This window comes from Coenobita brevimanus, chromosome 102 (genome assembly GCF_032717465.1).
Source record: "Coenobita brevimanus isolate Jiangsu-jjx chromosome 102, ASM3271746v2, whole genome shotgun sequence".
Lineage (NCBI taxonomy): Eukaryota > Metazoa > Arthropoda > Malacostraca > Decapoda > Coenobitidae > Coenobita > Coenobita brevimanus.
Window position 1 is genome coordinate 14,063,572 of NC_137055.1, and position 13,112 is coordinate 14,076,683.

At 41.5% G+C, this 13,112-nt stretch overlaps 1 protein-coding gene across 1 annotated transcript in view; it reads right to left on the reverse strand.

The window, feature by feature from the left end:
* Nucleotides 1-3,294: 3,294 nt before the first annotated feature.
* Nucleotides 3,295-13,112, reverse strand: part of LOC145415390 (acyl-coenzyme A thioesterase 13-like) — a 31,085-nt gene continuing 21,267 nt past the window's right edge. Inside the window, exon 3 of the mRNA XM_080284673.1 lies at nt 3,295-3,466. Coding sequence (XP_080140799.1) covers nt 3,295-3,466 — 172 coding nt within the window. The remainder of the gene's footprint in view (nt 3,467-13,112) is intronic.

The following is a 13,112-nucleotide window of genomic DNA, read 5'->3' on the forward strand; positions in this document are numbered from 1 at the left end:
GCAGCAGCCATCTCAGCAGTTACTTCAACAAACAATGGATGAGGCTATGGCACACCTAATGTCTGACTTGGCTTACATCTCTGACTGAGGTAAAAAAAAAAAAAAAAAAAAAAAAAAATCTTGTTTCCATGCTTCCAAAACTCAGTTCTTACATCTTTCAGTTTGCCAAAATCTTTTGCAGGAATATTCTCTAAATTTGAACAATATTCATTTCAGTCCTCCATCATCTTTAAACATACATGAGGTTTCATTCTCTCGGGATTTATCTCGGAAACATCATATTACAACCCTTGAAAATCTGCTTCCGAGAGATTAGGTGTGCTAAGCCGGGTCCATGTTTTCTTTACCCCTTTACTCTCATGTGTGGGGAGGCTCTCCACATACAGCTCTCCTCAACAAGGTGGAGTCAAAGGTCTTTTTGTCTCATTAATTCTCCTCTTCCTGGCTCACTTCAACATCTGTCTCTTCGCTGCACTGCTGCATGTCTATTTCTTTTCTACTGCGACTTCAATGGTCACTGCTGCCCTGAACTGTCTGCTTGCATCCCTCCTGCTCAACGGCGGGCACACAGCACCCATCTAGCAGCAATCTCTCATCCCTTTTCTGTCCAGCTCTCTGAAGCAAGAGTTAACCATTACTGACAGTCCTTCATGTATGCAATAGGTCAACTCTGTAACTGTCTTCCTATATCTGTTTTTCCTACTGTCTGTGACCTCCAGTTTGTCCAGGCATATCGAAATGAACAAATTTTGAATTTGGCACTGTTATTCTTTTTTATTTTTTATTTTATTTTTTTTTTGAGGGAACACTCAAATGGGCTTGTGGCCTTTGGTTTCTTCTTGCATGCATAAAAAAAAAGGAAAGGTCATATGACGATGCTAGATCGATTAGCATCAGCAGTGTTTACTTATTTTTTCTACGGTGTTTAAGTTTGATTGGAGTTTTGGTTGAATTTAACGATTGTTGTTCTTCCTTATGTGCATAAATGTGATAAGTGGTTTCCATCGAGATGTTACCTAGACTTACCTGCCCATGTGGATGTGGGCCAAATACATGTAAAATACATAAAACTTGCCTGGCAATGCAGACAACAGTCATTTGCAGTCTACCTTGCTCTCTTCACCTTAATATCTCATACTTTTCTTCTTGGTGGATCACAAGGGAGTCAGATAAGTTACAAAGAAGGTCCTTGATTGTTGCTGCACCCAAATGCAGGACAATTAAACCATTAATAAGGGCAAAAAAGCACCAGAAAAAGAACTCAGCAATCCCCATTTAGTGGCTACCAACAATCTGGTTTTTATACATAATTATTCTCCAAATATCTCGGTGTTTACGCATATTTTGCAGTATAATCCGAATGCAGAGATAAAGATTACAACGAAACTGTTCAGTAACTTAAATTCACAGAAAGTGCAACAGTTATAGTGACATTCCATTCAACAAACTATCATGTATCACAGCAGGCGACGAAATGTATTTTTAGATGAATATGCAGTCAGATAGAACCCGGGCTGTAAGGTGTGTGCACAAAAACGGTGCCATGTCGGCTGACCAATCAGTGAGCAGCTGAAAATATTGGCTGTCCAGTTTCTCTGAATAGGATCTTTAAATGCCACAATCCACGGCAGGCATGTGCACAGATGACCCCAACTAACGTCTGGGCAACTGCGGAATTGCCCAGTTTGAAAGAAACGCCCTTATGAAGCAGGAGTAATCATCAGAACATAGAGATCGACATTTCTGTACCATACTTTAATTAATTCGTCATACCTTCATTGACTGAGGACCTTCGAGGAACAACAGTAGCCTAATACAGAAAGTCAATTTCAAATCATAATCCCTTTGACCTTTTCATAATGCCCCTCTGTGAACCACAACTAGGTTATAAAACACACATCATGACGCCACAGAAAACTATTGTTGCTTTAAGACATAACTTTATTCTGGAAAGTATCACACAGAGATGCTGAAAGTTGTTTCAATCTGTTCAAGAGCATTCACATCATAGTTTTATTATCCTAATGTCAGAAAATCGATTTCTATTTGTCTGGGGGTGCTGGGGATAATTGATGTGATATGTGTGGATCAGAAGATAAAAGATGATCAGTCCGTCATCATGACCATCACCATCATCATCATGAACTTTACCATCTATGGATGTAGTGAGGTAACCAGCGAACAAGGGGTAACGGCATATAAGGGTACCATTATCTCACCTTCTTACATGCTTATTTATAATATTCATCCATCTCCTTTGTCTGTCAAACCCCCTCTCAAGTTCAGACTCACTCACCTAAATTATATAAAACTTTTCCTCCACATTATTTTCATACTAGCATGGGTACCCGGCGTTGCCCGGGCCAAAAAAAAAAAAAAAGCAAACACTCTAATCCTATTTGTTCTAGTTCAGTCTTTCCTTCTACTCCAGAGAAACCAAGTACCTCTTATGTTTTTGATGAGGAATTATAAGAGCTCCAGGAACTTTCTATTTCAGATTTCACAGACTAACGCACAGTGCTTGTGTGCACTTGTTTACTATTACCGGTGACCTCAAGTGACCTCCAACTGGTGACCTCATGACCTTGGAGGTCAACCTCACATAGCCTATGCCCGAACTGGAGGTCATGCGAGTCTCCATGCCCAAAATTGGGCTGCTGGGTCTAGTCGTTTCAGCATGTATTACTGGTGACCTCATTAATGACCTCAGACCAGTTACCTCATATTACCCAGGAGGTCAACTTCACATAGCTTGTGTCCGAACTGGAGGTCATGCGAGTCTTGATGCCAAAAATTGGGCTGCAGGGGAACTCGATGTTGCCGGAGCCAAAATGGTGACCTCAGATGACCCAGATCTGAATTTTGGCCCCTCTAAAACCATACTTTGGTCACCCTGATTCAGTCTGGGAGTCTCTGGTCCTTGGTTTGGGAGTGATTGAAGGACAAACAAACAATGAGGTTCTTTTATAATAAATGGACTCTGACTACATCATTTATGCACACTGGTTTTGATACCCATTGATCAGCAGATTTTCTTACTGTACATAATTTGAATATGATTTTATATTTTATTTCATACCCCCTCGCCACATCTCTCTCATTTCCGCTGCTCTTACGGTTGACCTTTCGCTCCTGTCATACTAGTCTAAAAAACATAATTTAATGTGACTAATAACAACCTGTACCTACAGAGGAGAATATCACAATAAATATGTGTTTATAATTTGCAGTAAAATTTAGTTTGCGCTAATGCCTCCTTCAAAGTAGGCTATGTGCATGTTACTGGTCGTCCGGTTAAACAACATGATATTGCTTAACAATGTGTAGAATCTCGCTGCCTCTGACCAACACATCGCCAGTGTTCTTGTTCACAATATCTGCCTCCAAGAAAGCCAGAGTCTTGGTAGTTTTTACTGTCCGCCCAATAATGAGAATATCATCATCAACTTTGGCAGCCTTCAAAAACCTGAAAAATAAAAGATCGCAGTTAGTGTTTGAAATGTGTTATGGATTTCAAACTGGAAGATGCCGGATTGCACCTTACTATTGTACATCAAAGATTAGTGTGTGCTAAGTCTTGCACATGGGAATAGCCCTAACAAAATTAAAATGAATTATGGTAACTCAATCCAAAGTAATCACAGGTTGTCTGTGTGGATTCATAATTATTTTAATGGTCCACTTTCAGTATGTTTGTTGGTTTGTTACCGTAACATAGCAAAAGCGGCACTAGGTAGCACAATTTTTGTTAGAGCATGTACCGTTAAAATGCTTTAACTTGAAGATTAACACAATTTTCAGTCCAATCGGGCCACCAGTTCCCAAGTTATGACTAATTTCTGGCCTTTTGAGAACAAGCAGTGGCCGCCGAAGGAGGCCTTAAAGCGAGTGCTTATAAAACCGTAACCGAACAGTTATCTACCTTCTTTGAGAAAAATAACCAAAGGTTAAAACTAAAATATAGTGAAAAATATTTGATTTTCGAATGACCTCCTCTTAGTCAAATTAATCGAGTGTCCATGGCAGTCACGTTCATGTGGTTAGCGTGTTAGTGACGTCACAAAAGAAACCATAGTATATATTTAGATTTATTGAAACTAATGATCGTATACTTAAACATTAAACTGCAAAATATAATGCAAACTCCATATTCCTTTCAGTCTTAAGCAAGTGGGTCTGAATGAGCGTGCTTGTCATTCCAATACTGTTGCTAACTGCACTCTGTAATGTGGGATGCAGGCGAACCATACGTAATAACCATAGGCATTCCAAAAATGACAGTAAAGACCTTTGAATTTTCTTTCCGGTTTAAGGTTTAAGCATACAGGCCTAAGTCAGTTACATTAGGTACACAGGTGTTCGTGGAAACTTGTAAGTGACGAGATACATTATGAGTTGACTTACATAAGCTTCAAACACTTAATTATCAGAAACATTCATCAGATGCATCAGACAATGTCAGAAGACTTGCTATATTTCCTTCATGAAACACTCCCTGCTTTCATGAAAGAGCAGTATTAAGAATGGAACATTATTTCCAGAATGTGGTCTTTCGTGATACGTAGGTAATGTTCATTTTCTCAGACTCAGATGGTTGCAGCAGAATATTCTTGGCACTCTGGCTTCTCTTGTAGAGTCATTGTAACTTGATTATGACTGCCATAGATATCAGATTTTCTAATTTGCAGTTAAGGAATCTGTGTGTGTGTGTGTGTGTGTGTGTGTGTGTGTGTGTGTGTGTGTGTGTGTGTGTGTGTGTGTGTGTGTGTGAGAGAGAGAGAGAGAGAGAGAGAGAGAGAGAGAGAGAGAGAGAGAAATTTTTCTCAGGAAAGATATATTAAAGGCCAATATGCACAGATCATGAGCAATTAGCCTATACTTGATAGTTAAACAGCTCGGACATTGTGTGTAACCCGGTACTTAATATTATTGTACAGTTTAGTCAAATGTTAATGTCGTTCGCCCTCCATGCCTCTTTTTCACGGCAAGATTGGAAGTTACTTCACTAAGACGTAGTGGACATATTGTCACCCATAGATGAATGATAATTATGCACTTGAATCACCTACGTCACATTCAAGTATCATGAACGCTGCAGTGAAGTAGAGGCAAGTTAAGTGAACGGACTTTAGCGTTTGACTGTGCGTGAAATGTTAACAATGAAATATTATTAAAGTGGTGAATTATAAGGCATCAGAAAAGCAATTATTTTCTTCTACTAAAATAGAGTACCAAAGAGACAGTCGTTGAAATAAAAGATGTAATTACCTACTGCACACCCTTAACACTGAAGTAAACAAATTATATTCAACGGCTGGGTGGCAAAAATAAAACACATGGAGACACTTATAGATCCATACTTCCCATACCTCTGTTTTAACAAACAAATATTTCAGCAAATGACTCAAGCAAAAAAACGACGTAGACAAACTTGTGCAAATAAAACAGCATCTCTCTCATATATATATATATATATATATATATATATATATATATATATATATATATATATATATATATATATATATATATATATATATATATATATATATATATATATATATATATATATATATGTATATATATATATATATCTTACCAGGCGTTTGTGTGCCCACTGCAGGACGGGCCTATCCCGATCGAAGTGGGGACGATACAGCCAATCTATCTCTACCAAGTGGCTTAGGCTGTCTAGTAGAGATTGTATGTTGGGTGTGAAGTGCTTGTAAGTGTAATTGTAGTGTTGGAGTGGCTTTGGATCTGTGTGTAGTCTGTGAATCAAGTGTAATCAGCCCGCAGAAGCCGACTGGGTGCAAGCATACTTTATAGTATGCGACACTGGTTCAACCACAGCACCCCTTGTGTCCGCCAATGCAGTAGGTGGCTTGAAGAACGCTCCCAAAGTTTATTACCCTGGCGGGGCGCGAACCCTCGTTCTCCAGTGTACGAAAACGCACACTTTACCACTGTACCACAGAGGCACATATATATCCCACTGGAGCCCAGTGTCCTCTATATCGGACAGAACTGGGTATTTTCAAACGTTAATAAAGATTGCAACCCCCGGGTGGGGACCTATGAGCTTTGCGACTATGAGCCGATAGGCGGAGGACAGTACGCTTAGTGCCCAGCCGGCACTAAACAATTCCTTACACCCCAGGAAAGTCTATCTATCTATCTATCTATAGCCCGACGCCCTAATTCCGCAAAGGGTGGCCACAGACAAAACGCCTCCAAGTCACTCTGTCACCCACCATTTGACTCCCCTCCCCCCAACTCACCCCCCCTCCCTCATATATCTCTCAACTCCATCCCTCCACCTCATCCTCGGTCTACCCCTCCCTCTCCCTCCCTCCACCTCACCTACATACACCCTCTTAGTCAGTCTTTCATCCTCCATTCTCTCCACATGTCCAAACCACCTCAGTGTATTTCTCCTAATCTTTTCAACCACATCCACATCTACCCCACAACGTTCCTTCACTTCTACATTCGTCAACCTGTCCCTCCACGTCACTCCACATGCTCCTCTCAAGTAACTCATTTCCACTGCTCTCACTCTTGACTTGTTCCCCTCTTGCAAGGTCCACGCCTCGCTTCCATACGTCAGGGTAGGGATCACAATACCATCATGCAGTGACTTCTTAACTTCCATACTCACCTCCCTATTTCTCATCACTGCTTTCAGTGTACCAACAACCTTTCTTCCCTGCTGTACCCTTTCACGTACTTCATCCCCCAAAGTTCCATCCTTACTCATCACACTACCCAAGTACTTGAATGCACTCACATTCTCCATATCCTCACCATCCAACCTCACTGCACACTCTGTGACTCCATTCCTCTCAAACACCATAACTTTACTTTTGTTTACATTAACTTTCAGATTCCTCCTCCTACACACTGTCCCAAATTCATTCACCAAACCTTGCAACTCCCATTCATCTTCACTCAACAATACTGTATCATCAGCAAACAGCAACACCAGAAGCTTCCAAATCTCACCCTCATTCATTAGGGCCACCCCCACATCCACTGCCCTACCTTGCACCTCCTTTACAACCCCATCCATATATATATATTAAACAGCCATGGAGACATCACACACCCCTGTTTCAGTCCCACATTGAGATCAAAGAACTCACTCAGCTCACCATCCACTCGCACCATAGCCCTAGCTCCCTTGTACATACTCTTCAGCACTCAACAATTTCCCCTCCACTCCATATATTCTTAATACCTTCCACATACCTTGCCTATCTATTCTGTCATAAGCTTTCTCCAAGTCCATGAAGGCAGCATACACGTTCCTTCCCTTCTCTAGATACTTCTCCACTAAACATCTTAGAACAAATATCTGATCTACACACCCTTTTCCTTTCCTAAATCCCCCTTGTTTTTCTCCCACTAGCTCCTCTGTCATATGCCTAACCCTATCAATGAGTATTCTACCATATATTTTACCAGTCACACTAAGAAGGCAAATACCCCTATGGTTACCACATACTTCTCTCTCCCCTTTTCCTTTGTACAGAGGAACAATTATACCTGATTTCCAGTCCTCTGGAACCCTTCCCTCTTCCCAAGCCAATCTACACAACTTCCATATCCACTCCACAACAATCTCACCCCCATACCTAAGCATTTCACCACACACTCCATCAATTCCTGGGGCCTTTCCCAGCTTAATCTTCTTCATCGCTTCCACTACTTCCGACCTACTGATCTCTTCCTCCCTCCTCTCATCTCTTCTTCTCCCAGCCATTCCCCAACCACTTATACTCACACTGCTCTCACTCTCTACATTCAACAAATCCTCAAAGTGCTCCTTCCATCTCCTCAATTTCTCTCTCTTCTCCACCAACAATCTATTATTCCTATCTTTCACTCCCCTACTATTTCCCCTTTCACACTGCCTTACTTTCTTTACCTCCTTCCAAAACAATTTCTTACTCTCCCTCCATTTCACACTCAGATTCCTCCCAAACTCTTCATCCACTTTCTTCTTACTCTCCTTCACCAGTCTCTTAACCTCCCTTCTCCTGCTCACATATACCTCTCTCTTCTCTCTCTCATCTTCTCCCCTACCTCTACTCGCCAACCATTCACCATATGCCTTCTTCTTTTGTTCCACAGCTCGTTTCACCTCTTCATTCCACCATGCTGTCCCTTGCACACCCTTGCATCTCCTCCTCACTCCACAAACCGCCTCACACGCTGCGCTTATCTCTTCCGTGAATATCTTACATACGTCTTCCACCCCTTCCATCTGCTCTAGCTCATACCTTCCCAATCTTTCTTCCACAATGCTCTTATACTCTGTCCTTTTCTCACTATCTTGCAATTTCTCCACTCTTCTCACAGGAGCTGCTTCCTCCTGTCTTCCCCTTCGTCTCCTCAATCACTTTCTTTGCAGCTCTACCTTGGCCATCACTAAGTGATGGTCCGAGACTCCATTCCCCCACCCTCTCCACACCCTTGCATCCAACACTTGTCTTCTCATTCGCTCATCCACACACACGTAGTCTATCATTGCCTTTCGTTCAACAAGTTCACCATCCATCCTCCTCATTACTCTCCATGTATACCGGTGGATCATCTTATGACGAAAGTAGGAGTTGGCTATTGCCAACCCCTTACCAGCACAGATGTCCACCAAAGCACTACCATTCCCATCTACTTCAGCTGGCACACCCCACTGACCAACCACTCCATCCACTCATACATTCCCAACTTTGCCATTCATGTCTCCAATCAACAGCACTCTCTCGCTCCTCTCATACTTGTCCATACATGCTTCTACTCTCGCCCAAAACTCATCTTTCACTCTTGCCACTCGATCCTCTATTGGAGCATACACACATACAACCGCCCAAGCTTGTATACCTACTTTCATCCTCACCCATACAATCCTTGCACCCACTGTTCCATACTCTCTTATATTCTCCTTCCACTTCTTGCTTATCATCAGACATACTCCCTCTCTTGCCCTCTCATTCTCACTGACTCCCGCACATATACCTACACCGTATTCCCATTCTCTCATCCTTTCACCTCTCCATTTAGTTTCAGTCAATCCACATATATCCACTTTTGCATCCTCAAGCACCTGGACAATCTCTCTCTCTTTTACTTCATCATTCACTCCTCTCACATTCCACGTTCCTACCCTCAGAATGTCCTTTGTCCGTTCCTTAGTCGTCAACGTATTGTCCGTCCGGGTCCGAGACGCTTTATTTGCTTTTTTAGTTAGTTCTTTTTACGGGGTGGGGCACTAACCCACCACCAACCCTTTTAGTCGCCTCGTACGACAAGTACTTCCTAGATTTTATGAATGAGGTAGAGATGAATTGTAGCAAAACAGGGGTGACCGAAACACAGTCAAATTATACTAGAATGAGAATGACAGACACAGTATCAGCCGTGAAAACAGCTACAGCTACCCCAAACAAAGAACAAAATCAGTCACGATCTGAAAACATACAGGACAAACAACCACAAAGGTCGAGGCAGCGATCTCAAATACAAGGCCACAGGCAGTCACAGAAGTCCGCGTACAGTCCAAGCAGAAACCGCTCCACAGAATCATCTAACTATGGGAAGTCATCTCAAGGATCACATTCGGGAGATAGGTCCACTCTATGGTTACTATTGTGCAAACCCAGGACACACTAAGAATGAATGCTTTATCAAAACAAAAGATAAACAAAAGGTGCAAGGGTGTTGCACATACTGTAGACATCACAAATCCCAGGGTCACTGGACCTCCAAGTGTATGACAGTAGAAAAACTTATTCCAATTACAAGTCAGGGGAAGGGCAAGCCACGAGAAAAAAACAACCACTCATAGAGAAAACAAGTCTAAAATTCACATAGGAGGCATTTTGGGAAGTGAGTGTATCTTGATATCAGCTGTATGTGAAGATCAAAACATTTCTTTACTCTTGGATACAGGCTTTCCAGTGAATTTAATAACACAAGAAGAATTAGATAGGATTTTTAGAAATAAGAAGAAAGTAACTTTTCTGGAAGAATCTGATTTAGCCTTATATGCGGTAGGTGGCAAACAAATTACAGTAAAAGGCATGATACGGTTAAACATCAGTTTCACAGAGACTACACCATTTTCTGCATTTTTCTATATTGTTGAAAACTTAGCAATAAAAGCTAATATGTTGGTAGGTTTAAGAACAATGAGAACAGAGAAAATAATTTTACTCCAACAAATGAATGGGATAGACTTTAATGATGAATTCATAGAAGAATTATCATCAGATTTGTCACCCATCAGTAGTAGAGAACCAAAAAGAATCGGAAATATTAAATCCCTAAACAGAAATACACAAACAGACGAGGGTATAGATCCACTCACACGACCCCCCAATGTCTCCCGGACTAGAGACCAAGGTAACAGTACCGACTCATCAGTTTTTCCCGCCCATCTCACCAGTGATATAGTTATTCCGCCTAACTCAGTGGTTTCCAACCTGTGGGGCGTGCCCCTCTATAGGGGCACGAAGGCCTGCCTGGGGGGATGCGAAAGCTTGCTAAAGAGGGTAATTATATTTGAAAACTATGAATTTTGATGGAATTCAGTAATTTCTAAATATGGAGAAAATATTTCAGCTATGAATAAGAAATCTAATTATCCGAATATATAAACAATTTCAAAGATTAAGAATCTATGATAATTATTGACATGTGCCAACTATGCCAGTAAAATACTGTATTTGGGGAAGGGGGGGCGCAGGGAACGTGTCATTCATTGAGGGGGGGGGGTCGAGAATTAGAAAAGGTTGGAAACCACTGGCCTAACTCATACATGAAAGTTACCATAAAGAGCAAATTGAAGAATAGTACTGTTCTTGTCTTAGAGGAATTATGTAAAGTGAAAGGAGTGTCAGTAGAAAACGCATTATGTGTTCCTAATTAATCACATGAATGGAGAAGTACAGATGAAAGGGGGCTTGTATAGTTAATATAGAAAAATGTCCCACCCCTGTAATGGAAATAGTTACAGCTGGAATGACAAGTAAGATAAAATCTACGGATAGAGAAAGCATAATAGAAAATTTGATTCACTCAGGACAATTTAATGAAGAAACCGATCTGTTAAATTTATTGGAAAAACATTGACAAATGGTAGCATTACCTGAAGGACAATTAGGGTGTACTAACCTGATTAATCACAAGATAAACGTGCACCCAGACACACAACCTACTTTTGTACCTGCCTGTAAAGTTTCACAATCACAATGTACAGCTCCGTTCAGAAATTCGTACTACACCCAATGTGGAAGGCGCTAGTCTCGGCCCCTCCTTCCCAGACGACAGGTTACAGTTTCGAACCTCCCACGAGCAACCAGAATTTAGCTAGTATCAAAGCAGTGTCATTCGCTCACCGACTGCTAAATGAAATGAGAATTTTATTTTCATACTCGTAGGTATCAGTCAATCTTACTGCTGATTAAATGATGAAGTTATGTTTATATTCGCGTGCCTTAAAAAATATAACACAGTACTAATAGCAGAAATGCACATAACAGAATATAAGAAGTTCGGCTATGAATCAGTGTGATTAGGCGAGCTAGTGAGTTATCACATGTCTTAATCCCTAGACACGGGCATTATTTCAGCTAACCATCTTTGCTCAGTATCTATGATCTGTTCTACCGCTTCAAAGAAAATCCAAGCAGCTAAAAATAATTTGTATGCAGTCAAGATATTCAAACATTTAAGAAATATCAGAACAGTTAAAACTCATATTCATATTCAAAACCAGATGAAGACGATTGGTGGAGTCTAAGGAATAATGGAAATCATATGTTTTATGATGAAGTAACCTACATGATGTTTCCCCTACATAATTACATGACCGTCGGTCTCTCTCGCTCTCTCTCTCTCTCTCTCCACACACACACACACACCACTGTTCATCTGAATTCTCTGCTTGCATCTCTCCCCCATTATGACTGAAACGAGGCACCAGCCTTGCCCCATCCTCCCACCCACTCTGCAATGCAACTGTTAACTAGTAATCTGTCTTTCTTGTATACGACTTTATTTTGTGGAATGTCTTAGCATGTCTTCTTCCAATGCACAGTGCCTCATTATTTCAAACACAGTGTGTCCAGGCATCTCAGTGGAATAGATATTTGTGTGTTTACGTTTCATTGGAAGGAACTGACAGGGTTTTGATTTATGACGGTCACATACAGATCAGTCCTAGTTATTCTAAGAACGAGACTTCAGTTCCCATCTCTTGACGTATAGCTGTTGTTGTTGTTGTTGTTGTGTAACCCTGGTCTGTCTGGCCAAGCAGAGCCATTAAACACAGTCAAGCAATCGCCTCTGCAGGGCTGTCCCGTGCAGTGATGGGGTGAAACCAGGATATCTGGCCTTGAGCTGTATTTAGTCTCGCTAAGGCACTAGCTTTATAGGCAGCAGTTTGTTTAGTACAACAGTTGCCCTTGTAACAATATTTTCATATATAATTTATTTAAACACAAGTTTGGGTACTCGTAATGTTATTCCAAACTAGATTTTCGGCATTGATTTTTATTAGCGCCATATTTACTAATAGCGAATACTTTCATACACTGAGGTGGTTTGGTCATGTGGAGAGGATGGAGGGTGAAAGACTGACGAAGAGAGTGTATGTGAGTGAGGTGGAAAGGGGGAGAAGGAGGGGGAGGCCGAGGATGAGATGGAGGGATGGGGTGGAGAGGTATATGAGAGAGGGGGGTGTGAGTTGGGAGCAGGGCAGTGAAATGGCGAGGGACAGGGTGACGTGGAGGCGATTTGTTGTGGCCACCCCGAAAGGGATTGAGGCTTCTGGCAATAGATAGATAGAATAGATTACATGCATGTTAGAAAGGACGGGAGCCCCTCGAAGAACCACCCAGGCTGAAGATTCTGTTATTGTCACGGCAGCAGAGCCAACTCCCATTACGAACGCGGTGCCCATAAGGGACAGTCTTCAGTTAGATGTGTCTGCGCTGACTGTCAGGCGAAGGCTGCATAACGCTGGTGTACACCATAGAATTCCAGCAATGAAGGAACGCCTGGCACAACAACACAGAGAGGGGAGGTTAGCCTTTGTTCAACGCTAC